Source organism: Mytilus edulis, chromosome 10, assembly GCF_963676685.1.
Source record: "Mytilus edulis chromosome 10, xbMytEdul2.2, whole genome shotgun sequence".
Classification (NCBI taxonomy): Eukaryota; Metazoa; Mollusca; class Bivalvia; order Mytilida; family Mytilidae; genus Mytilus; species Mytilus edulis.
Genome location: NC_092353.1, coordinates 30,180,566 through 30,206,768, shown reverse-complemented (window position 1 = coordinate 30,206,768; position 26,203 = coordinate 30,180,566). Strand labels below are relative to the sequence as shown.

General features: G+C 32.6%; 2 protein-coding genes across 2 annotated transcripts in view; one reads left to right on the top strand and one right to left on the bottom strand.

Annotated features, from left to right (window-relative positions):
- LOC139490859 (synaptotagmin-12-like) overlaps positions 1-13,959 on the bottom strand; it is a 42,132-nt gene extending 28,173 nt beyond the window's left edge. The window contains exon 1 of the mRNA XM_071277937.1: positions 13,806-13,959. The gene's annotated coding sequence lies outside the window, so the exon portion shown is untranslated. The remainder of the gene's footprint in view (positions 1-13,805) is intronic.
- Positions 13,960-17,509: 3,550 nt separating this feature from the next.
- On the top strand, positions 17,510-24,884 carry LOC139492396 (uncharacterized). The gene is made up of 4 exons (XM_071280601.1): positions 17,510-17,588; positions 22,098-22,155; positions 22,836-23,117; positions 24,030-24,884. The coding sequence occupies exons 2-4, from the start codon at positions 22,110-22,112 to the stop codon at positions 24,032-24,034; spliced, it is 333 nt and encodes a 110-aa protein (XP_071136702.1). The 5' UTR covers positions 17,510-17,588; positions 22,098-22,109; the 3' UTR covers positions 24,035-24,884.
- Positions 24,885-26,203: the final 1,319 nt, after the last annotated feature.

Sequence of the window (26,203 nt, the reverse complement as noted above, 5' to 3'; positions counted from 1 at the left end):
GGTCAGTACTCTATATGTGATAAGTTATATCTTTAGTACCATGTTTTACTGTTGTTTGTAGTGTTATGTATAAGTTATGTTTAAGAATCTCATGAAAAAGTATAAACAATTTGAGAGAGAAAACTGAAATAATTAAGTTATTAACGTCTTTGAGGACTTTCGTTTAATTTGCCGCCTTCTTTCGGTTTATAAGAATAATAGCATGACCAAATTTTGAAATCGTATGTATTCTTATTGCATAAACCTAAACAAATCTATATGACAATGTCAGTTCATTTACACCTTGCTTCAAACAGATTGTCAGAATATATCATCTGCAAGTAACGGAAATTGATAATTAGTCATTTGAAAAGTTTTACGATGTTTATACCAGATAAGGAGGAATAGGGGTGAAAACGTCCAGTCTATTACAGATATTTTTGTCTGATTACTCATTATATAACTTTTTTTCATTTCTTCTTGGGAATTTTGTTACATTCCTTTATTCGAATTTAAATGAAATTCTTTTAAATCTTAGCAAAGATTGAGCGATATGTAAGTTGCGGTAAATTATTCATATTCAAGACTGAAAAATGAACATGATAAACGTGAATTCCAATGAAATACAATCAGTTTAGAGATTCTAAAAGCATAGTCTGTTGCGCTTTAATAAAACAATTTAATCTACTGTTTTAATGTGCATGTTAAAGCAAAACAAGACTGGATGATTGCTAGAAAGTTAACATTTATGACTAAGTCTAAAAATAATGTATCCGAGAGAACCAAAATTTTACCAAGATAGCAGTGTAGCAATATAAAAACATAACTTTCTTAATGATTGCCACAAAGAACCATTCTACCTGAAGCCTTGTTCAGGGGAAACCTCTTGGTCGATAAATAAAGGCAACAGTAGTATACCGCTGTTCGAAAGTAATAAATCGAGTAAGAGAAAACAAAGCTGGGTTACAGACTAAAACCGAGGGAAACATATCAGCTATAAGTGGGAAAAAACGAACTGCAAAGTGCAACAAAAAACAAAAGACAATGCAACACACACATAAACAAACTATAAGACAACAACTGTATTTTTCCTGACTTGGTACAGGACATTTTAAGAAAAATGGCGGGTTGAACCTGGTTTTGTGGCTAGCAAAACCTCGCGCTTTTATTGGAATGGTCAAACAATTCAACAGGAATGATTGATGATACATTTGAATCATGATTAACATCATCCATGATTACAAAAAACAGCTGTCTTTATTCTCAGTCAAACATTTTTTTTACTGAGGTCCTTGATAGGACTATTTCGATTTATATTTTTATTCGTGGTTATAATCTCAAAATTTTGTTAAGTCATTTAATTTATCACGACAATAATCAAGTGATTTTCGGGAAGTGTCCCGATCCAACCGCATCTGGTCAAATTCGTCCTGATTATAACGTTGTCAATTGATTCTCTGATCCTGTGTTAATCTTTCGTATGGTAAAAAAACGACAAAATCTGTACCGACAGCGTTTCAAGATTCTTCTGAATGTGAACTGGCAGAGATCAGACAGTGACCAGACACTGAAAACACGACTGAAAGAAGACATATCTGGCCTGAACGCTCAGATCATGCCCGTGCCGCAGAACCCAGTAAAGACAACAGAGGACGCGGTTATGATTTAAACCCGATACAATAGATTCTGAGATAATATTATCAGTTATCCGACTAGACAATATGGACTAAAAGAGGGACGAAAGATACCAAAGGGACAGTCAAACTCATAAATCTAAAACAAACTGACAACGCCATGGCTAAAAATGAAAAAGACAAACAGAAAAACAATAGTACACATGACACAGCATAGAAAACTAAAGAATAAACAACACGAACCCCACCAAAAACTAGGGGTCATCTCAGGTGCTCCGGAAGGGTAAGTTTCCGGGTGTTACAGAACTTACCTACCAAGAGTGCTTGACATTTACAGACTATTCCCGATCGTTAGGACGGTTGCGTCCCAGCAACGGTAGACATTTATAGATAATGTCTAGTAATTTGACGGGTTATCTTTTCTTGTCGTGTCTGATCTCAAACGGGAGCAATAATCGGCTATCTGTGCACGTCGTTTATTATCGGGAACAGTAACATAAAATATAATTTTGCCACAGAAGAATTGTCCGTACATGTACGCATTCACCCCTTATCAACATCTACAGGAAGTTACACAGACACGTGTGTTTCAAATTACACTATGACTTATAACAGAAAATATTTCCTTACAAACCAACATCAAAACTCGTCAGACAATACAGAAGAATTGAGACGGTATCCTATATAAGACGAATTTAGTTATTTCGCTCATCTGAATGTAACCCTTCTCTCTGGTATGATTTGAGAGTTGTATTACCAGTATACTTCTGATTTGCCATACATGCCTACGCATTTAAAAGCCGTAAGCACAAATCTATTGTTCATTTATTTTACTAACAAATGCAGTGACAAATAAAAGATCAACAAAAACACCATAAATAAAATACACAAATATTTCTCTGTAGAGACCTGATATTTAGACAATTTACTTTTGAACTAATTGCAAACTTTAATTTCCTGTGATATTGTTTTTAATTACCTCAGGCATATTAAAGTAACATTTGTATCTGTTAATAACAGTTCGTTATTGGTTATATAAAAGCAGACATTTGTGATCGACCAACAAATCTGATATCGTGCTATAACCAGAAGTTCACATTATCGATCACATATAGAAATGACAAAGCCTAAATGTTAGGTCTTCAATCTTTCTCTGAAGTTTTAATCAGAAATGATAGAAGATTGAATTGTGTTTTGAAAGAATAAATGTACTTTTAACATAGCAGTACTGATACTACATATTTTTACTTTCGTTTTATAGATACATTTTGCTCAAATCAATAGGATATTGTTACATCATTATTTAAAAACTTTAATTAGTTCGGATCGTACTAGAAATGAATTGATAACATTATCAACAAGAAGAAAATGAAATTAGGAGCTTCGAAGAAAAGATTAATGGTGGCTGCTAAGAAAAATATTACTGGAAAAAGAACCTTAAGCTGGGGTCACACATTCACGATTTTTACTGACGTCCTTGACAGGAACATTTTCGATAAAAATTTGTCAAAAGTCTGATCAAGATCCTGTAAATCGTGGATGGAAATTCAAACTTTTATGTAAATTATTCAAAATTTGTAAAACAAATAAATTAATCACGACAACAATCAGATAGTGTTCAGGAAGCGTCGATATTCAACCGTTTCCAAGCGAATTTATCCCGATAATCCCGTTCTCAATCCGCTTCTTATCCAATTTGTATCTTTCGCCTGGTAAAATTCGACCGAGTCTGTCACGACTGCGCCCAGATCCTACAGAATGTAATCCGACAGAGATCAGGCAGTGACAAGACAGTAAACCGACGCTGACGGAAGTTATCCGTTTGAAAACTGTCGACATACTCGGTACTGTCGGAACGTAATCCCATCACAGTCCGCTCTATCGCATCGCAAACGGCTTTGTCTGGTCTCAGTCGTATTGTATTCTGTAATTGTCGGGACTCTGACGTGGGTATCAATGACGAATTTCGTATAAATAACGGGACTGTTCCGGAACGGTTTCGGCAAAAACGGTTCGCAATCGACAATATCTGGATGCAATCTGGACTCGATCGGCAGAAAAACAGCAATGAAAAATTTCCCCAGATCAATCCCGTTCCACAGGACACCGTCCAGAATACACATAACATTGTGAGGATTTTGATCCGATACAGCAGAATATGTCACGACATAGGCACGATTGTAATCCAACTAGACAAAATCGGCTCAGTTTCCCCGAATGTTACGGGACGCACCTAACTGTCGGGGTGCCTCGCCGAACTATTCGGACCCTTCCCGACTGATAGGAATTTGTTACGAACTTAAACGACTGCGTTCAAACAATGAGAGGACATTCCAGATAATTGAGGATAGTAATCCGACTTTTTCACTTTTCGTGTCGTATCGCTGTCTGATCTCAAACGGGAGCAATAATCGGAAATGTGTGAACCCCGTATTAAATGGTAGGATGACACTTCTTAGAAAAAAAATCTTTCCTTTTTTTTTTATTACTGAACATGGTTTTACTTGTGCTGGGCATCGTGCATCTGATCTTTAATGACGCAACCTATATCTTCATAATTAAAGGTAGGATACAGGTCGTGTTTAAGCCCCTTTCATATGTACAGTATCATGTAGACATTGACAGCTGTTTGTCTTCTTGACGGTTTTTGAAATATTTTGTCATACTGCTGTCTTTATCTTTAACTCGGGTTCTTTTGTAATCTAGTGAACAACTTAATTGTTTGTTTGTGTTTATAAATGGAACATAATTATTGCAAAATGGTACTTACTGAACAAGTGATTTATTTCTAGAAAAAATGGCTGTATACCGTGTTATTTGATGTTCACTTAATCTGCTCATAATTTTACTTTATAAACAAAACGTATGGGATTTTATCAAACTTTGGTACATTTCATTCTTAATTTTGTAAAAAAAAAAACATTAGATGACTTCATTTTGAAATATAAATATGTCTTAATTACTTAAAACTAATAAACGAAGCTGCATTCTAGTAGAGCTGAATACTGATATTGAGTATCTTCATCGGAACTAATGATATTTGTACGTTTGTAAATGTCAGTCTGTGGATGTCAAAAGTTGAATACAACTCATCCTGAAAGATTGTCTAGTTGATGACATAATACTGAACGCACGAAGAATAGATTTAAAAGCTTATCAATTAACCTGTCAAACAAAATGGATAGAAAAACAAATCAAGTTTTAGTATATTACGTGCTTGCAGATATTGCTTCAGTTCCCTCTTTATATGCATAACAAATGCAAGTTAATCATCAAACGATGAAGTGCTAAGTACAGGTCTATATAGAAATAGTGTAATTTCATGTGAATAAATTAACTCATATAATGCAATGCGTTTACCATTGTGTCTATTTTCCATAGCGCAAGTTAATCCTTGGTGTTCTATATTCATTTTAATGCTCTTCAATTATCAGTTGTGTAGTGTTTCTGGACTTAATTTAGACTTATGTTATCAGTATGTACATTGTTTATTGTTTTGATTGCCCATTTGGTAAACATGTATCTTATCCTCCTTTTATCATTCTATTAATATAATAGTCCCAGAAGAAACGATTAATTTTTACATAATTACTTAAACTTATAATTTAAAAATTTCATTAGATGTTTTTTTGTCTCAATAGGTATCGTACAGGAATATGACAGTTGTTAACCATTCGTTTGATGTGTTTGAGCTTTTGATTTTGACATTTGATTAGGAACTTTCCTTTTTGAATTTTCCTCGGAGTTCAGTATTTTTTGTGATTTTACTTTTCAATGTGTATTCCTCTCGTGATGTGTAGGGGTTATGGCAAATCCAAAACTTTTAGACCAAAACGCATTCTCACAAAGATGGAAAAATTTCAGGTTTGGTCTAAAATACACATAAATAAAGGCAACAGTAGTATACCGCTGTTCATAACACATTCACATATATCCGAAAGCGCCTATTATACAATTTGTTTGATGACCCGACAAAAAGAAAAAGAAATGTGTTAGAAGTGATCTCCACTGTATACTGTTTGTTGTCTGTTGTGAGACCTTTATTGCATATCATTGATTTTTTCAACAGCAATCTTAAACAAGAGATCTTAATTGCAAATATGGGCGCATGGAAAGGTGTACTTGATATTTTATTCTTTAACTCTAATTCCAGTCGTTTAATTATATGTTTGATGACATGTATTAATGTGCAAAATTAAATTTCCAAAGACCATGCATTGCAGTTTCTATATTTGTATGCTATCTTTATTACAAAAACTTAGTATAAGCTTTCTGATAAGTCAGATGATTTTAATGAGGTATAATGGCTCTATGCAAAACAATATTTAAAAAAATGAACAGATACGATAGACTTGATATTTATATGTCATTGAACATGTTGATATTATACACAACGACACGATATTAAAAGACACGTGCAGACTTATATTCTGAAGTTCTCGTGAACCATAGATATTTAAAGAGTCATTAATGATGAAAATATTTCTCTATATTTTTTATACCCACCATTGTGTAAACAGAACATGAAATATCAAACGCACTTTAAGTAAGCTCCCGTGGGTTTTTCAAAATAGAATGCACAAGACCACCGACAAAAATGGAGACACCAATACTATAGAAAAAAAACCACATTTTTTTGTAACTTCTCTAAACTGAGCAGAGATTATGAAAAAAGATTAAAATTAATTAAAGTATAGCGTATAGAGACAAAAATTTTTTTTTTTAAATACTTGAAAAATTATCAATGTTACATCTTTGAAAAAGCTTAAGACAACTTCATGTAATACAAATGCATAAACGTATAATATATTGATTGTTTGATAAAGAACATTTAAATGAGCATGATATCCAAAAAAGTTCTAAAAGGCAAGGTACTTCTTTGAGATAACGTTTATATCATGTATGTCTGGACACTTACGCTAAATCAAACTGTTGTAATTGAGTTACGCTATCCAATACGATTTACCTTGAAGAACTAGAGTATAGGTGTTTATATTCAATTTATAGTTTTCTATATCAATTCCATGTTTGAGGTTTATAGTTTTGGGGCAAATTCTGAGGCGTTTGCATTTAAAAATTTGGACGGTAAAATAAATGGCGAAGTTGACGCGCATTGGAACCTTTAATATAAAACAAAACAGTTATTGTAGTTGCAAATCTGTCTAAAGCCATCTATGTCTGAAGGGAGAACACCTTAGTGAATCGAAGATTTTAGATTGATGAATGGTTAATTCATAGCAAGTTATGGTATTAATGACACTTTTTTTTATTTCAGTCAATCATAGGTGCTGCAGTGTGACAAAACTTAATACATATTTAGTGCGATTTTAGTCACGAAAGTACTACGTAATCATAAGAGACACTAGTCAGATGATTTGTCGATAAGTCGTTTCTTTAGCTGCACAATCGATACGTGAATAAGCTTAGGTAATCATAACTAAAAATGGTTGTAATAATTCGTAATAAATCAACAATTCTATTATTTATAGAAAAACATGAGTGTTATCATTGACCAATATGTTTTATAGAGTAAATCTTTGTTAGCCGACTTCGTAAAAATCATTTTGTATTCAATAGGTGTATTGTCTATAAAACGGAATTGGAGATACATGTACTAATGAAAACAGATATGGTTTCAATACTCCTTAGACCGCCATTGTCGTACAGGTCAATGATCCTAGTGATCCTTTGTTGTGTTCATTTTATCTACCTAAAGAGCTCATAGTGAGTAAAATATAACTGCTGTGATAGGATTGAGAACGCCATTTCATTTGATGATCCCCATTCCAATAATTATATCGCTTGTTATCAAATTAGCTAAACCTAATCATACTATATACATGAAGATAAGATGTACGTCAAACCATTTGATATTCACTGACACCGATGGCCAAAACTCAAAACTAAGATGTTTAAAATAAAAAGATAAAAGTAATCAAAACATACAGGACAACGATTAATGTTAGAAGAAGGGAAGAAAATACTGTACCAAAGAACCATTAAAATAATGAGTCAAAAATGAAGTCGATACCTTTACTTAGATATTCTTGCAACAAGTGCACAGACCCAATGATAGTATTCAATGTCCCTAGATACGACACGTTTCTATGAATACTTTTACTGTCGAAGGACCTGTTATTAAGTAGTTTACTCAACTCCCTCAGACAAAATTATCCTTAGATGGATTTGGCTATTATTTTTAGATCCTGTTTGGTCAAATAGCTCTTCAATTGTTTTGATTCATATTTGAAAATAAGGCGATGTGGTATGACTGCCAATAAGACGAATATCCACCAAAGTTTACATGAATTGGATGCAAGTAAGCAATTACAGCGGCCTTCATATCTTTGTTTTTCGTTCATTTTTTTACATAAATAAGGCCGTTAGTTTTCTCGTTTGAATTGTTTTACATTGTCTCATCTGGGCCTATTATAGCTGACTATGCGGTATGGGCTTTGCTCATTGTTGAAGGCCGTACGGTAACCTATAGTTGTTAATGTCTGTGTCATTTTGGTCTTTTGTGGATAGTTGTCTCATTGGCAATCATACCACATCTTCTTTTTTATAGTTAGATTTCAACATTGATATATAATATTGCTTTTATTTCTTACTGTTTTGCTCTCTGACAGTCTGAGTTTACCTGAGCAAATATTTTTTAATGCATTCGGTAAACAATCTAAATAAACATGTTTCTGGATACATTTCATCCCCCATCCTGGTTGTTACATTTCCTGTTTGCCCATTTTAAACATGATATAAATAACGAAAAACATCTCTTTAAAGTAAAGAACTTACAATAGTGATCTCTATAAAAGACAGCTACTTCTATGCCATTGTATAAATTGATTGAACATTAACATTATCATGAAATTCAAGAATAGCTCAGACTAATTCGCCTCGGAAACGTATTTGTTGATTTTCGAATAAATCATGGATGTCAGAACATTTAAGCTAATTTCAACCCGTTTTAATTGAGTTATTTTATCAAATGGAAATCAAGTAATAACCGGATATACCTTGAAGAACTATGAAGTAATTTTTATTGTATTTTTAAAAACAATTTTATGTGGGAGGTAATAGTATCTAGGCCGATAATGGTATTTCTCCATATATTGTCAGCAGTATATTCCATAGAAAAAAGTACAATCACAAAAATACTGAACTCAGAGGAAAATCAAATAGGAAAGTCCCTAATCATGGCAAAATCAAACGACAAAACACATCAAAATCGAATGGACAACAACTGTCATAGAAAACTTTCAGTTAATATCTGTATCTAATACAAGAAACCGTTTTACTGAAAGCACTAAATACGTTGGTAAAGTTATCTACTGGACAGTTGAATATTGCTATATTTATACAAATAAAAAACACAATTCTTATCTGTTAAAAAGTTACAAAAACGACTTTATTAGAGGGAATCCTAAACTAGAAAACAACATGGTCAAACAAACTTTAAGGGTAAACTGGGGACTATAAATGTGGTCATCCCTTCACCTACCTGTAACGTCAGTAAACCCTTGCTTAATCGAACAGCGGTATACTACAGTAACTGTTGTCTTTATTCAATTGAGGGCGTCAATTTTGTAGTTTGGGATGCACATATATACATTCGCAGCCGAGTGATGTCTGAATATGGATGTTAACGTTAAATCTGATGTGTAGAAGGATTGTCACAATCTCAGTGCATTTGAAATACAGACCTTAGTAATAATTCTCTGAGTCATGATTCGTAGGTTCCCTGTTGCATAGCGAAATTGTCCAACATAAATTATTCTTATTTCAAGTGGTAGTCCATAATTTGTGGCCTATATTCAGATTAAAAATTTCCCGCTAAACATTGAATGATACATTTTGGGAAACAGACCTCGTGAAGTACTATACAGTATATTTTAATCTATTTGAGCATGGAAAGCTTAAAGGTGTTACATACAACATGCACGAAACTCATTTAGTTTTCTAAGTTATTAATAGGCCTGAGATATAAAATTTCTAAATGACGTCTATAAAACAAAATGGAATGGCAATTTAAAGATGTTTTATTTACTTAACGTGCCATTCCCCTTCCATCCCATTTCCTCTGAGATGGTTATTGATATTAAATTCCCATTCAATGTTATTTTAAGAAAATGCGTGTGTAACCATGCTCGTTTGTATGTCAAGTAACCAATTAAATGCAACTATAAAATTTATTAAAGAAAATATTGTTTTAATATAAATATGGTTATTAAGTCGGTTAATATCTAATTTAGTACGTCCAATTTCTGTACTTTTTATCATTCATTTCCATTCTATTTGCCAAAAATCTTAACAGAATCCAACGTATCAAATATAAGTATATTTGATGGTATTTTCATATTGAATTTTCTTATTTCACTTTACAAGTCATGAGTTTGTACAGTCATGTATTTCTATTGTTCGTATATTCGTGTAAATCATTTTCATTTATGAAAGGAAAATAATATTAGAAATGATAACAGGAAAAATAAGCCATGTCAAAATATAATATCAGTGATAAAACAATGAAAATATCTCATATCCTCGAAAAACATTACTAAATTACAAAGTCGTTATAATCATCCAATGACATATTTAACACAGCAAAGGTAACATCAACAGTTAAAACAGTGTCAAAATGTTAATATGTTAACTTATCTTAAAACACACCTAACAGACCAAATCCATTTAGAATTTTCATCGGAGTTCATAATTTTTCTTTTATTACTTTTTTTACGCTAATCTAATATGTCATGTGGTCTACTGAACAGAACTATCTCCTAAATAAAAAAAAAATAAGCGAATAAAACTTGTACTGCAACAACAACAAATGGATAACGATTTCTATTGCAAATACTTATTATCAAGCTAAAACTTTTGCAAAACAAACGTAGAAAAATAATATTTCTCTTTCAAATAATTTGGTTTAAGATTTCCATGAGTACGGTTAAACCATTGCTTATTTTAAGAAATGCGTGTATGATAACGATAACTCTAGAGACAACCTACACAGTTCGTGTCTACCTGACATATCCAGTTGTGTCAATATGTTGGTGAATGTGGTTGCTCTACTAATTGATTGAGTTTTATATCATTTAGGTTGACAATGAGCAAATATCTCATTGAAAGGTCAATCCGATTTAGAATGTAGCACTAACTGGAAGACATTTGTTATATTCAGTGTAGTCCACATTATTGGATTGATCGACATTTTTCTGACGAGAAGTTGAAGCATTGTATCGTTAATTCATTTGCTTTTCTAGCTGATCACAATTTAAAGACATGGTACGTGAGATGAATGTCTAAGGTTTCATTATCGAATTTAAACATTGAAAAATATACGACGCTGTTCTGTCCTTAAGACTATGGAATGATTTAGTTTCTTTGTGTTGATTTGAAAAGTCGATTAGATACAAAATAGATAGTTTAAATTGCAAGAAAATTGCTTTTGAAATCCAGCACGGCAATAACTGGTCAATATTGAATGTCATTCTCGGAAATATCGGAAATATCGTGACATAGAATAAAACCAGGAAATGAAATACAAAGAATGTCGTTAAAAACGAACTGAATCAGACTTCAAATTTATGCCAGAAGATGATTATTTCATTTCTTTCTTTACTGGCGTCATAAAATTAACAAATGTATACAATGGTTTATGCACTAGACGAACATTAATATATATAAAAAAATAACTGTATTTTAGAAAAATCAATTATACAACATTTAAAAAGTGCCAAAAAGGCAAATAGTATATAAACGGAAGACAGTAATATAAGCAGATATGATAATTTGGCTTTGATATCTTGTACATACAAGTGGTTTTATTTTGAGCAATCTACTTAAAACAAAATAACCCATCTCATGGTGTTGCATTAAGACAACAATATAAGTACATTGTAACCACTGTAAATAGAGATGTTTTACACTGTCGAACCGACAACAATATATCGAGCATATAAAAGACGGAGGAGTTCAAACACAAACAAGATTTGCATGCCATCAATTTAGAGGATAGTTTTACGATACTCTTGACACAGCTCAAAAGGATAAACTTCTAAGTCAATGCTAACGTCAACGCTGGAGAAGATAGCTACTCTGCTAATGGCAAAACGAAGTACTAACTGAGAAAGATAGTTGCTCCTAAAATTGTAATTAACGCCTTTGTATTCTGTGATCAATATGAATGGAAAATGCAAAGCTATTGAAGTGCTAACAAGCCATTACCACGGATTTCTATATAGCTGAACAATACACAACTTTACACCTTGTTAAATTAAATAAATGACAGCCTACAGAAATGTTATGATCGATTACAATCAATAGTATCCTGCTCCTGATAACACATTATTAAATTTGGACTGGAATATATGTCATTCCAAGAAATGACACATCCAAATCAACATCAACCTTGATCCATTGATATTATTTATTCTAATGGATATACTATTGTTTAAGGTCCAGTGGTCGATGTTAAATGTATATCAGGACTAGAACAGGTAAATGTGATATACAAAAAAGACTTGGTATTAGACCGATAGCTTGATTTTAGATATACTACTTAAAAGAAAATAATAGCACTAGGGAAGACAAGTCCCAAACACTTCCCGGGCACTTTATTTTAACTTTGATTCAACCTGTCTTGAAGGTTGCTCAAAATACTAATTGCTGCATGTAAAGCAGAGAGGGAGCAGATTTAGAAAATAATTTGACCCGGTTGGCGATAAAAACCACGACTTCCTGCACTAAGGGCGAACATGCTACCAATAGACCACAGAGAGGGGTTCCAATTAAAATATTTCTATTTTATATACAATCATTTTTTTAATTGTCATGACTTCTTAAAACACTGCTCTGGTAAATATTGGACAGGAAAGATGCACTTCAAGAAGTTAGGTATGCTTAGCAGAACTTGAGTATGGATATATCATGTCCCTCTGCGGTTTGCCCCTACAAATGAGGAGACTTTTCCGTGGTCAAAATCAGACTTAAATAATGTTAATATCATAATGTTGTCCAACAGAAAAATGTTTTCCTTGGTTTATACCATGCGTTGACAACTTGTTAATATTACAAATCTCTTACAAAAAGAGTTTTATATATTGCAATGAATCTACTGAAGGTCATTACACAGTGATGCCGCAAAGAAACGCATACGTCACTTCCGCTTACATATGCATTTATAAATTGTAATTTTGTGTTGAAGGGTACATGCATAGTATTAATAAAATATTTCTGATTTGATTTGTTGTGTCGTCCCAAGTAAAATTGAAGTGAATACTTTAAGATCATACATAACCTTCATTTAATCAGAAAAAGTTAGAAGTACGATACTTACAATTTTCCCAACTACATGAAATTCCCGTCGGAAATATATGTTGTGACAAGGCATTTATTTATCTATTGCTATCCATTTCAAAGTTGTGCTTATTTGAGTTAGGCTATACTTCTTGGTCTTTCTCTTTTATATCAGTTCTTAACAGCAATATTTGTATTGCTGATGGTATAATTGCAATGAGACCTTCAACACGGAGCAACAGATTACACCATACTGCAAATTCAATAAAACCCTGCAATAGCTTGATGAGGGGAAATCCTTGTCGTATGTCAATGATCGTCAATGACCCTATATCTTGGCTTTTTAAAAGAACCCGGGGTGATATAAAAAAAAAAAACCTATTGGAGACAAAGAAAATACTCTCATATTTTCATTATCAAGTACACTAACAATTCACACGCATTTAGACAGCTACTTCGAAACAACAAGATATTTTTAAATGACTAAGTTGGCGGGAAATACAGTATGAACATTGATATATAACCTCGTTACACTGCGTATAACAATTTCGATTAACAACTTGACCGAGCAAAAAAAGGAAGTAGTTATTAGAGAAGACATATCGAGTACCAATGCACTGTAAAATATAGGAGTATACAAATAAAGCACGGATTTACTCTCACAGTCACCATACAACACGAGTAAGAAACCCTGAGAATGTAACAGGAAAGAAGGAATGTGATGTATAAAAAAGTATATATTTTTGCAGCAGTAATTCATTGACGATTATATATCCTTCACATACCAGACTTGTAGTCATTATTTATTCATAAAACATATGATCATTGGCAAATATGGAGTAATGATAAAATATAACATATTGTAAAGACAAATATTCTGACAACAACCACACTTACCTGAATAATAATAGATGTTCTTTAAATATGCTCTCTCTCCATTTATAATCACACTCGTGTATCAACCTAATACTGAGGTATTCAAAATATAGGTTTATTAACGTGTCGGAGCGAAGCTTTCAGTCTTATAGCTGGATCAATAAGACTAAATCAATGGAGAACAAACCTCGATCTCGGCGTAATGTAATAAAGTAAATCCCACGGGCCTAACTAAGTTAAGTATACAGCGGCAGCAAATATTACCGCCTAGCGATCATTTTTCTTTTACTGATGACAATTTAAAAGAAAAATGAAATTTCCAATAGAATATTGTTTGTTGAATAAATAATGATTTGTTTTGTTCACATTGGATGATCAATACTTGTAACGTTTTTCCTTTAATTTTGATATATTGGAAAATTGTTGATTCAGTGCGTTCTAGCAGTAAAACAAATAATTAAAACCACGAACTTTACGGAGATGTTTTTTAATAAAACTTTACATTACATTAATTTGATAGTTATTTGATAATAACAGTAATTAATTAAATATGACTTGAAACAGTAGAACTTCTGCTAGATCAAGGATAAAAGAGATATAAAGCCATTAATGCAATGCAATGTCTTTCAAAACTTGTTTTTTGTCAATTTGTATGTAAATGTATTATCGTGGCCTGAAAGATAAACGTTAAGAATAAAGATAGTTTTATTAAAACAAAACTATGTTATGAAACTGTTTGGCCGATGTCTTGGAATTTTTTAAATCCATAATTATTCCATAAAGTCCGATGCCTCGTGAAAGGTAAGTTCCACACTTTATGCACGTTTGTGAACAACTCTCGGAGGGGTTCGTAGCTGAAATATTGCGAAAAAATTGCCCCTATCCATCATAATCTTATTTTCACATGCCAGTCCAAATTTCTTGCCCTTCCTTCCTGTCGAGTTACCTTTTAAAACCTTTCTACTGTATTACTTTTTAATTTGCTCTAGACTTGAATATGCCTGATATATTTCCCACTGGACATTAAGAAAGGAAAAATAAAAAAGAATCAGGAAGTTCAAACTGGACTTTCCTGTGCTACGAATTTTCTTTCATTATCAGAACCGAAATATATGTCTAAGTCATACAAAATTTTAAGGATTCATTGACTCTTTTGCCATACAAGTCATTCGAGTACTTTTCGTCAAACATTTAAAAACAAAAAACAAATAAAACACCCAACAGAGGCATTAGTTCCTTGCGAATGGCTCCACGAAGGCACAACTTATTTTCATAAAAAAAATCTTTAAAAACTAAACTTATTTAACTATGATATAGCGAAAAATTTAATAAGTGGACGATTTCATTTGATCATATCCTCATCAACTTAATTTCATTGACTTTTACGTGCTTTACAATCCTACCTCCTCGTATATTCCTGTGTACATAATACGTACTTTTAACGTTGCTGAAGATACATTATAGGTAACATATAATTAATAGTAGGCCACATCCCTTCACGTAATATACGGTACTGCGGTCTATAAATCATATCAATTCGAAGTTATATAACAATACGTATACCGGTAACATTTGTGATAGAAAACATTTTTACTTTATACTTACTGGTAACTTTACGCCACACCAAATGGTAACTTTCTTGGCAGAGAACATTTTAGATAGAAAACACTTAATGTACAATCAGTCTTATAGAAGAGGGGCGAAAGATACTAGAGAAACATTCAAACTCATAGATTGAAAATAAACTGACAACTACATGGCTAAAAAAGAAAAAGACAAACAGACAAATAATACCGGTAGTACAAAAGACACAGCATACAAAACTAGACTAAGTAACACAAACCCCACCAAAAAATGGGGGTGATCTCAGGTCCTGAAGGGTAAGCAGATAATGTAGGCATTTGACTCACAATTCTCCATTATCAATTTACAATTTATATCAACTGATAAAATATGATAAAAGTATACTAAACAAAATAAATATACGAAAAATACATGAATTTGAAACACAAGGATTCCTAAATAATGGTCCTTAGTTCCATTTTCCTTACAATATTTTTATCTACATTGGCTTTATGAACGTTATATTAATTGATGACCTTAACATTCTTGCTTGCCATGACAATCGCAAAATCGATTCAGTTTTGACATGCTTAAGGAAATGCATTTATTAATTGTCACATGAAAAGTCTATGAATCATAAAAGATCAAAGATGATCAAGATAAGTCGGTAGGATATAATGAAAATAATTACAGGTAATGCACGGAACCGGATATAGTATAAACGTTCTAGCGAAAATAGCAATTAAATCTACCATGATTTTGTTCACGATGTGGCTAAAAGCAGGCCAGATTGGCAGAAGCGTCGATCGTTGTTTGAATTAGTCAAATTACAAAACCGACCATGATAAAGTTTTAAAGCATGTTCATTCGTTACTCTTCATCATAAACTCGCAAAGCGATAAGTTTATTTATCTAATTGAGGGACTATAAAAACCAAAATAGGTCTGAAGAATAGTCAAGTATGCCTTCAACCAAATGAAAATGCGGGAGGTGACAGTTCTAAATGAAATTTCGATGTCGTTTGATTTACATATTAATATGTGACATGTAAAGCCTGGATGTGTAGTATGATTATCTTAAATTCGATTGGCTACTCCTAGAATGAGAAAGAAGATATTAAATTACAGTATATCTATTGAGGATGTATGAATATGGTCATTCATTTTCTTCAGAACAGCAGTAAAACCTTTGCAAAAGTAAGGCATCCGGTTGGTTGTCTGGTTTGTATAAATTTCCGATCTCGTCCTGCCAGAATGTGTGTGTTCAATCCGATGACTCGCAATGTCTCCCTGTCTTTTTGTTGTTGTGATGTACAAATACACGAACACGTTCACCCTGTGTTTTAGTTAGATGTATTTTTTATTTGTATCCATCTGATGATAAAAGCCTTTTTCAACTGTCTTTTTGTTGAACTGTTACGCCACAGTCCAAGGTTATGGGTTAGGGTTGGGATCCCGTTACCATGTTTTACCCCGCTACATTCTGTATGTATGTGCCTGTCCCAATTTAGAAGCCTGCAAGTCAGTGGTTGTCGTTTGTAACCATGTTACATATTTGTTTTTCGTTCATTATTTGTACATTAATTAGGCCGTTAGTTTTCTCGTTTGAACTATTTTACATTTGTGAGTACAGGGCCTTGTATAGCTGTCATAGGCTTTGCTCATTATTGAATGCCGTATGGTGACCTCTAGCTGTTTATTTCTGTGTCATTTTAGTCTCTTGTGAAGAGTTGTCCCATTGGCAATCATACCCCATCTGCTTTAGTATAACACCAACTCATCAAAGGGTCCTTTAGTAGCATGTTGCAATGATAAGTTTCTGTCCTTACAGTGATATTTCAAATTTTCCGCCATTCATCCAAGCCAACCCCAATTGTTAACCTTTTTTGTGTTAATAGTTATTTTGTTCTCGTCCACAACATATAAAAGTTGAAAGTATTGTGCGATTCATCAGAAATAGAGGTGAAATCGGAACAATTTAATCATAGATATTAATGTTCCAGAATCGTTTTTTATTGACCATAACATATGTATAGTGTCAGCTGGTCAGCGACTGTTTTGCTTCAAGGTAGTAAATAAATATATCCAAGCGGTCCAATTAATTAACTGCAGTTATTTATTATGTATATAAAACCAAACAAGGGGAAATTATTCACTTTATCAAATTTCTCGAGATAATTGTTGGTAGCTATTTCGTTGGGGTGGTTAAGAGAAATCAGCAGAGTAGACTATTTTGATTGAAGTAAGCAACATTTACTTATTTGTTTGTTTGTTTATTTGTTTTTATTTATTTCTCTTATATTTATCAATCTAGCTGTCGTTTTTATTTTTATAATAGTTATCTTAAAAGTAAAATAACAAAAATATCGAATTCCGAGTAAAATTTAAAACGTAAAGTCCTTAATCAAATGGCAAAATCAAAAGCTTAAACACATCAAACGATGGATAACAACTATCCATCGTCCTGACTTGGTACAGGCATTTTCCTATCTAGAAAATGGTGAACTAAACCTGGTTTTATAACTAGCTAAACCTCCCACTTTCATGACAGTCGCATTAACTTCTATTATATTGACAATGAGGTGTGATTTAACAGACAGAAAGGATAACAATTATAAAGAAAACTTAGGTACAGCGGTCAACATTGTGTTATATTGTTTATCACAATAAAAACAAATAAATATGTAACAAAGATACAAATTTATAATACAGATTATATGTGCTTTAAAGTTTGGGCCAATTGTCGGTAAGATTTTCGTTCCTGATCAGTGAAACTGTCATTTGTGCTTTAAAGTTTGGGCCAATTGTCGGTAAGATTTTCGTTCCTGATCAGTGAAACTGTTATTTAGGATTCTGCAAATAAGAGAAACAGAAACATATGTATTATTGTGTATTACTACATGTAGTTCTACCGGTTGAACTTTCGATATGGACTACTGTACCGGGTGAACTTCCGATGTAGACAACTAGGTCGATGCCACTGCTGATTGAGGTTTCTTTCCGTGTGTATCACCAGTACTAGAGTCACATATTCTGTGTTAATCTGAATTCATATGGTCATAATTATAAATAAATTGTTTTCAAAACGTTTTTGTCTAAATCCTAAGAACTTTTTTAACCCATGAATAGATAACCTAAGCTGTACTTCGAAAAACCGTTTAGAATTTGGGTCCTAAATGACACTTACTTTGTTTATTGGGCCTTTTTTGACTGTTTTGATGCTAGCGTCACTGATGAGTCCATATAGACAAAAAGCGCATCTGGAGTACACAATTTAAACATGGTATCTATGATGGGTAATAGATATTAAAAATGGCTCTAAACATACGTATAATTTCAATGCAGAATTTTTAAATTTTTGTTAATTGGCGAAGCAAAATAAAAATACAACAAAATATAATCAACCTCGGTCAAACCTTACCGGATAGCACGAACGGACGCCTAACGGATGAAAATAAAAGTTGTCCTTTGACTAAATTGTTATCCGTTGGGAGTCCGTTGATGTACTGACCAAATAAAACGGACGCGTAACGAATGCATATAACGGACACACACAGGATATGCAACGTACGAGAAACGGAAACGTAACGGACAGAACGGATGTCGAACTTACATCCAACGGACGAGTACCGCATAAAACGGACACCATTACGGAAGCGTACCGGATAAAACGGATGAACAAGTTATACGGAAAAAATAAAGGCCACAATAATAATACATGTAAATCGCATAAATATTCAAAATGTTTCTGTGTTACTGGTTTTGGTTTGTTCTTCAAAATGCAACCAAAAAGCAGTATCTGGCCTGAATAAGAGCTGTTTGATTGTGAAGACGTGCCCTTACTCTAAGACTGATTATGAATAATAAGAATTCATGAACCTTGAAAAATCTAGTTTGCATTTCTGACGCGAAATTTTTTATTGGCATTTATCCGTTTCACATTCGTTCAACATCCGTTTTATCCGTTAGACTTCGTTTAGAAGTCAGTTGGTGAATTTGTCTGCCAGACCTCCAACGCAGTCAGGATTCTACTTCGTCTAAATTATCTCCCCATTACACCAGTTCATTTTCACAATTGTAGAAATGGAAGCCATTGTAGGGATGATGCGCTGTCAATTTTGTTCTTGAAATCCGATAAATTTATCCACATAGAACCATTACGATCCTTATATTTTAGTTGTATTTTAAAAGACAAATGTATCTACAAGCTATTGAGCATCAGTTAATGATCTTGTCGGCATTGATTCAACTTAAAACTATATTCTGATCGGTTGTCAGGTGGAATTTTCGAAAATTCTTAAATATTTAAAAAAATTCTAATTAAATATTACGTGAAAGGGCAGAATTTTTTTTTTTTAGTGGATGAAGATTATAAACACAAAATTTTTTTTTTTTTTCGAAGATATGCATTTTCATCATCCAACTTAAAAGACTGCCGTCAAGTACTTTAAGTTAAAAAATAGCTATTCGAATACACCTACTATGTTTTTGTGATTCATTAGATAGGTATTTCACTTGACCCTTATATTTCATCTTTTCGTACTGTGTTTTTTTTTTATGTAATAAAGTCAACCTGTAGCTTAGTTATATAAAATGATAGAATCTGAAGCGAGATGATATATCAAATACTCTTGCTTTGTACGTTTTTAAGACAAAATATAATCCTCAAACACGCACTAAACATAAAAAGGTGCACTCAATTTTCTCTTTTCGACACAATTGTTACCCATTTTTTGGATTTTTTTCTTGAGTCACATAATAGAAGGGCAGACACAAAAATTACTGAAGTAATAGATTGATATGTTATCCGTCCGTGGTAAAAATAAAAATAAAATCGGAGTTTATGCATTTTCTACATCCAACTTGATAGATACCCATGTCGTCGACTTGATATCTAATTGTTCTGCATTACTATGTAATAGATAAATTGAAAACTTATGCAAATGGTGTTTTTAAAATAAAACACTTCTTAATTGAGAATTTAAAAAGTTATCCGTTAGGCATCCGTTCGAGCTATCCGTTAACGTGTGACCGAAGCTATAATAGTCATACTGAAGAAAAAAACTTAATATTAATTTCAGACTGAAGAAACAAATATATTTCATACAGGCTAAACAAATTATAAATACTTTCATTTAGTAGTATTCAGGCTGAACAAAATTACAAGTAACAATATTTAACAAATTTTCTAAGTATTTGTTGCACTCGAGTACTTATAATATAATTAAAAACGAGCTGTTTCGTCGACTTGGTCAAGATATAACTTCAAAGATGCATTGGAAAAGACAATTATTATACTGTAATGGTACATGTATTATCGCGTTTCCAATTTAAACGATGGTTCAGTTTTTATCTTTCTAGATTAAATAATTATGTTTGATTTTCTGAATATGGAATTGTGCTAGTGCGGGCGCAGCATGGTGTCCTATGGACAAAACTTATGGCTTTGTATTATATATTGCAAGCATTTTTAGGGCTTGATTATATTTAAAGCTAATACTTATTCTACATTCAATTTGATAACTTGTATAAAGAAAAAAAAAATCTGTGATTCATGTAGACTATTCCTGTCAGGCACTACACCAATCTTGAGTTGATTTTTTTTATGAATACGTTACGCTGATTGACTTTATCGAACAATCGGTTCTTACAGTGTATATCATGGAAGCATCGTTACGCTCTGCGGAATGTATCAATACACATATACCGGCGGTCGGAAGATGGACGTTTAAATCGATGAATCGTGCTAGTATCACTCTTCCAGCACGCTTATGAAAGCTTTAAATGAAGACATTAGCGTGTTGACGACCCATTCATTATACAACTAGCGTTTTTCCATACACAAGAAATATAAGGAGTAATTATAATCTTCTGCCCTATATCTCGGTCGATCAGCAGTAAAGAAACGGACTAATTTGAATTATCATTTATGTTTTCGTGTCCTAAATATGCTTGACCTGTTGGCACTGGACTTACGGGAAGAAATTAATTAGTGATATTTAAGTACCATACACATTTATTATTTTTTATTTCGATGTTTTTATTTGGTGTATAACCAAGTTTATCTTCCTAATTAGAACTAGCAAAGTAACCTTTAAATAACTGTATTAGTTTTATACGGATAATAGTCGTCTGCTCTGTTATTTAACATAGTGTGTACTTTTCCTGTTTCTGATATTTAGTCTTCGATTGGATTCGCATGGCGGGGGATGCATGTATACCACACATTATCTCCCTGTCGACCCAAACAGTCTTGTCCTTAGTAGATCATGTGAATCCCTCAGTTTTAGTTTTTACCATAATGTTGACTGTTGTACCCCTATATTGACATTTTTACATATAATGTATGTTTGTTTTGTTCAAAAATCGTTGTCAATAAAATGTAATTGTATGCGACTGTCGTACAAGTGAAAGATTTAGCTAGCTATAAACTCAGGTGAAATTCATCAATTTCTACACAAGAAAATGCTTCTACCAAGGCAAGAATATGACAGTTGTTATCAATTTGTTAGATGTGCTTGAGCTTTTGATTCTGCCATTTGATAAGGGACTTTTCGTTTCTAAAATTCCTCTGGATTCGGTATTTTTGTGATTTTACTTTTTGTCTCTATTTAATTCATTTAGGAAATTTAAACACCAGTTAACTACAGAAGCCTTATTTTAAGACTACTTAAGTAGTCAGTGCTAAAAATTCCAAAATATGAAAAAAGCATGAAACACTAAATAATAAATGTGTACAATTTTCTTTCAGACATAAAGAAATATGAAGACCATAGTGCTTGCATTTTTTTTGGTAACATGTTTTTTAGGTATGTATAATTATGAACTCATAACTTGTTGCTGACAGTTGATTACTAACTTCAGTGATAAATATTTTTTTTTATATACAAGAACCATATTTAAGTCCAAAGATGTGTGCATTGATGCTGTTTAAAAATTGCATACGCAGGCATGATTTTCATAACAAATGAAATTTATTTGAATATAAATACTCCCCGAATTACACAAATGACAACAAAGAATCATCAGGGTGTTTTGTGTCAATTTGAAGAACAGCATCACTGAAGAAGGTCCTTTCATTATTTTTTATTGCTTTCGTTACACTATACTTTAAACTTCTTTGTCATGTTTTTGTGGTGTCGTCATTTTCCAAACAATTCAAGCTTTTAGCTTTTCTTGATGGTGACATTTGAAAGTGCTCTAAACGCTTTAATATCGGTGAAAATGAAGTCGTATTTGAATAATAATGAAATATTGGCTTGCAAATTCGATACTCCAAATTAATTTAAAAAGTTGCTGGAAAGGTTTGTTTAAATGCGATAAAGGTGGTATCTGTTACAGTCTGATTGAACTTCAGTTTAACCGGGCGTGAAATCGTACCACTTGTATATAACACATAGCATGCCAGCGAATGTTCTGATGTCTTACAATGGAGTCGTGAATATTAAAATATTCTATACACTTGAATAATATTCATGAATATTTTCAGGTAAACATGAAGTGCGTGTTGACGCAGCAATGGTAAACATGACCCCAAATCAATGTGCAATAAACACTGCCGCAATTAGATGCAAACCAAGGAGACATTTAAGTTTTGAAAACTCTGATAACTCTGATGATTCTCACGATTCTCATGATTTTCATGATTCTGACATATCAGATAGATATAGAAAAGTTATGAAAAAGGGAGACCGGAATTGTAAGGATTGTTGTAGAAGGTCTGGTTGTCGGGGTGGCGACTGTGTTGGTAGAACCTGTCGGTGTAGACAATGTAAGTAAAATGAAAATAGGGAAATGTGGTATGAGTGCCAATGAGACTACTATCAACCATGGACAAATAGATGTGGATGTACATGTAAGCAGCTGTGGGTCACCATACAGCCTTATAAAATAGGAAAATGTGGTTATGTATCAATGAGACTACTATCAACCATGGACAAATAGACGTGGATGTAAACAGCTTTGGATCACCATTCAGCTTTAAATAAAGTAAAATGCATACTGTGTAAAAAGCTATAAAATACCAAAGCATAATAGATTGTTATTTTTCATGAAGAGTGCAGCAAAACATCAAAACACAAACTGTGCATCGGAGAAACAAAAATAAACAAATATCACGAAAGCATAATACTAACAACTAATGCGGAAAACAAACAAAAACATTTAAATGAAATCAGGTGATCTGGAAGGGTCCGCAACTCCTTGTTAAAACTGAAGCCGTGTTGTAACCTTGTGAAAAGACAAGAACGAAGATAGAAATATGTGACTGTAGCTTGCGTTAACTTACGTATGAAACAATTATTCATTCAGGAAAACAAATCAAGTTAACAAACAAACAAAATCTGAGGAAACCGCATGCATTCAAAACAAAAGGAAGCGAGACCTGGGTACGTCGACAGGGTAAGGGTCTCCTGGTACGCATGCATGGCGGGTGACCAGTTTATGATGACGACAGATAAAATTACCATTACTAATCATGATATTAAATTAAATACAGTTTTTAACTACAGAGGGTTAAGTTATTTATCACAATCCTTTCAACAAATACAAATATTGCATAACAAAGTGTGATGTTTCTGTGTTGCCAATGGGCTAAAATTTATAATCCAAACGTAAAAAGTGAATAAATAGAAAATGTTTTTGGTGTAAAATATATAACTTGATATATAAATATATATTTCAGGCTAGTTCGTATGCAGAGAGCTGAATACACATTACACATCATTCAAATAAAGTTTTTAGTTATGATGCAAAATGTACAATTTGTACATACTGGTAGGACAAGCTAAGTTTAATAAATCTGTCTGAACAGAAAGTTGCAAATATATAGAACACCTTATTATGAATGTTTAAAAATTGAAATTACATCAATTCTGTATTTCGATGTATTCCTTACGTATCAAAAACGTTTCAATCGATGGAAGGATGCATTCGAATAATGGCTTAAACAATTTAATTGGGTGTATATTGTTATGCTGATACTTTGTATAACTTGGAAAGTGGATCAAGCACAACAGACTTGAGAAAACAGTTTATTAAATCCTTTCCTGCTAAGTTGAGTTATTGCGGGGGAAAATGTTTCCCAGGTACCCTGAGGGTTATGCTAGCCAACATTGGCATTAAGCATGCATCAATCGGAGGTGTATCTGTTGGATTGGAATTTCCTTATATTTCTGTTGTTATGATCTGGTTGAGATAATTTCTCTTTTCAATTTGAATGATATATTATACGCTAATTATCAATTAAAGATTTCAGTTGAACTCTAATTTGGACAACATAGTTGGTTGATGTTGGAGTAAGGTTATAACTTAGTATTCATTACGGAGACTTCTTTAAATAATCATTAAGAATGAGGGAGCTTGGTGGGGGAGTCAAATAACGACAAGTTATTATGATTCCAAACAATCTTCAAAGATAAATTTATTTCTCGAAGGGAAAAAAAAAGAAGGAAAGTTGTACTGTAGAAGTAAAAGCTGCTTAAAGATTACAAAACATAAAACTCTTTAAAATAAGTTTAACATAAAGTCTGCTAATCTCAATACAGCTCACACAAAAAGTTGGAACTCATTTTTTCTGTTTACCCTTTTATTAAATACACTCAATCAGGACATAGTGAGGGATAGGTTTTTTTCCAAGCAGCTTTCTCTCAATCCACTGTTTTTGATAAAACAAACAAAATCTTCAGCTCATCTAGTCAGCTTAAAAGAATAACTTAAGCCCATATAATATATTCAAAGAGATCTATTATGACAAGAGAAAAATAAATGATGTGTCAGGAAATCTGACAGGAATAGTTATCAAAGGTACCAGAATTATGATTTAATACGCCAGATGCGCTTTTCGTCTTCATAAAGGAAGTCAGTCCATATGTATTACCGGTTCGACTAACTAGAAACTTGTCAGGCAGATAAAACACTGAAACGTGGCCTCAATGATCATCAACAGGTTGACAATTCCTAATAATTACATGTATACAATCGGACGGATAATAATATCCTGATTCGTCTCAGTGATCAACTATCACCATTCTATAATCATCGGAAAAAATAATGTTATATTTCTTTTGTTTTTAAAGAAGTTGATTTGAGTAGTGGCCTTTATAGAACACGTAGACAACCAGCTTCCCTCAAAATATAAAGTAAAAATACTGATACTAATCAATTGTTAAGGTATCAGCACTAACAGAAATTCAATCTTATAAAAACACTAATTTTGGTGCAGTCTATATTGATAAAAAATATAGTAGTGCTAGTTACTTTCCTACTATAAGTGATCTCCTTTTTCATCGATGTAAATCACTGAGGCTAGATTCATAGTACCTTTACTTCATTCTACAGTAAACCATGATGCATTTTTGAATTAGAAGTATTTTTAAAAGAACCATCACCATTAAAAAAAGAAATACTGACTTAAACGCATGCCTATACTCTCAACAAAAGTCACAAGCTCAGTATTATTCATTTTGTTCTATTTTATGAAAAACGCATCAATTTTCATTGTACTAGTAGGACTCAAAATCCAAAATTCAATAATGACATAGAAACTCGCTGATAAAAACACCCACAGCAAACTTGTTCTATATAACGCGATTTAGGGCCATATTAGAATTCATATTGAAAGTGGATTATCATCTCAGATCGATATGATAAAATCAAGAAAATTAATAATAACTATAAAAATGATTATAGGGAATGCACTGTTCCGACATTGATATTGATGGTTCAGCATAAATGTGAATGAATGACAATATTGTTGTTTTTCTTCTTGTATCTGGTATAGTCTGTTTTTCTTTTTGTATCTGGTATAGTCTGTTTTTCTTTTTGTATCTGGTATAGTCTGTTTTTCATTGACTTTCG

Excerpts from the sequence above, each read along its gene's own strand:
- LOC139492396 (XM_071280601.1), top strand. The coding sequence starts at position 22,110 with ATGAAGACCATAGTGCTTGCATTTTTTTTGGTAACATGTTTTTTAG. Across the intron at positions 22,156-22,835 it reads TTTGGTAACATGTTTTTTAG|GTAAACATGAAGTGCGTGTT; the intron begins GTATGTATAATT and ends GAATATTTTCAG.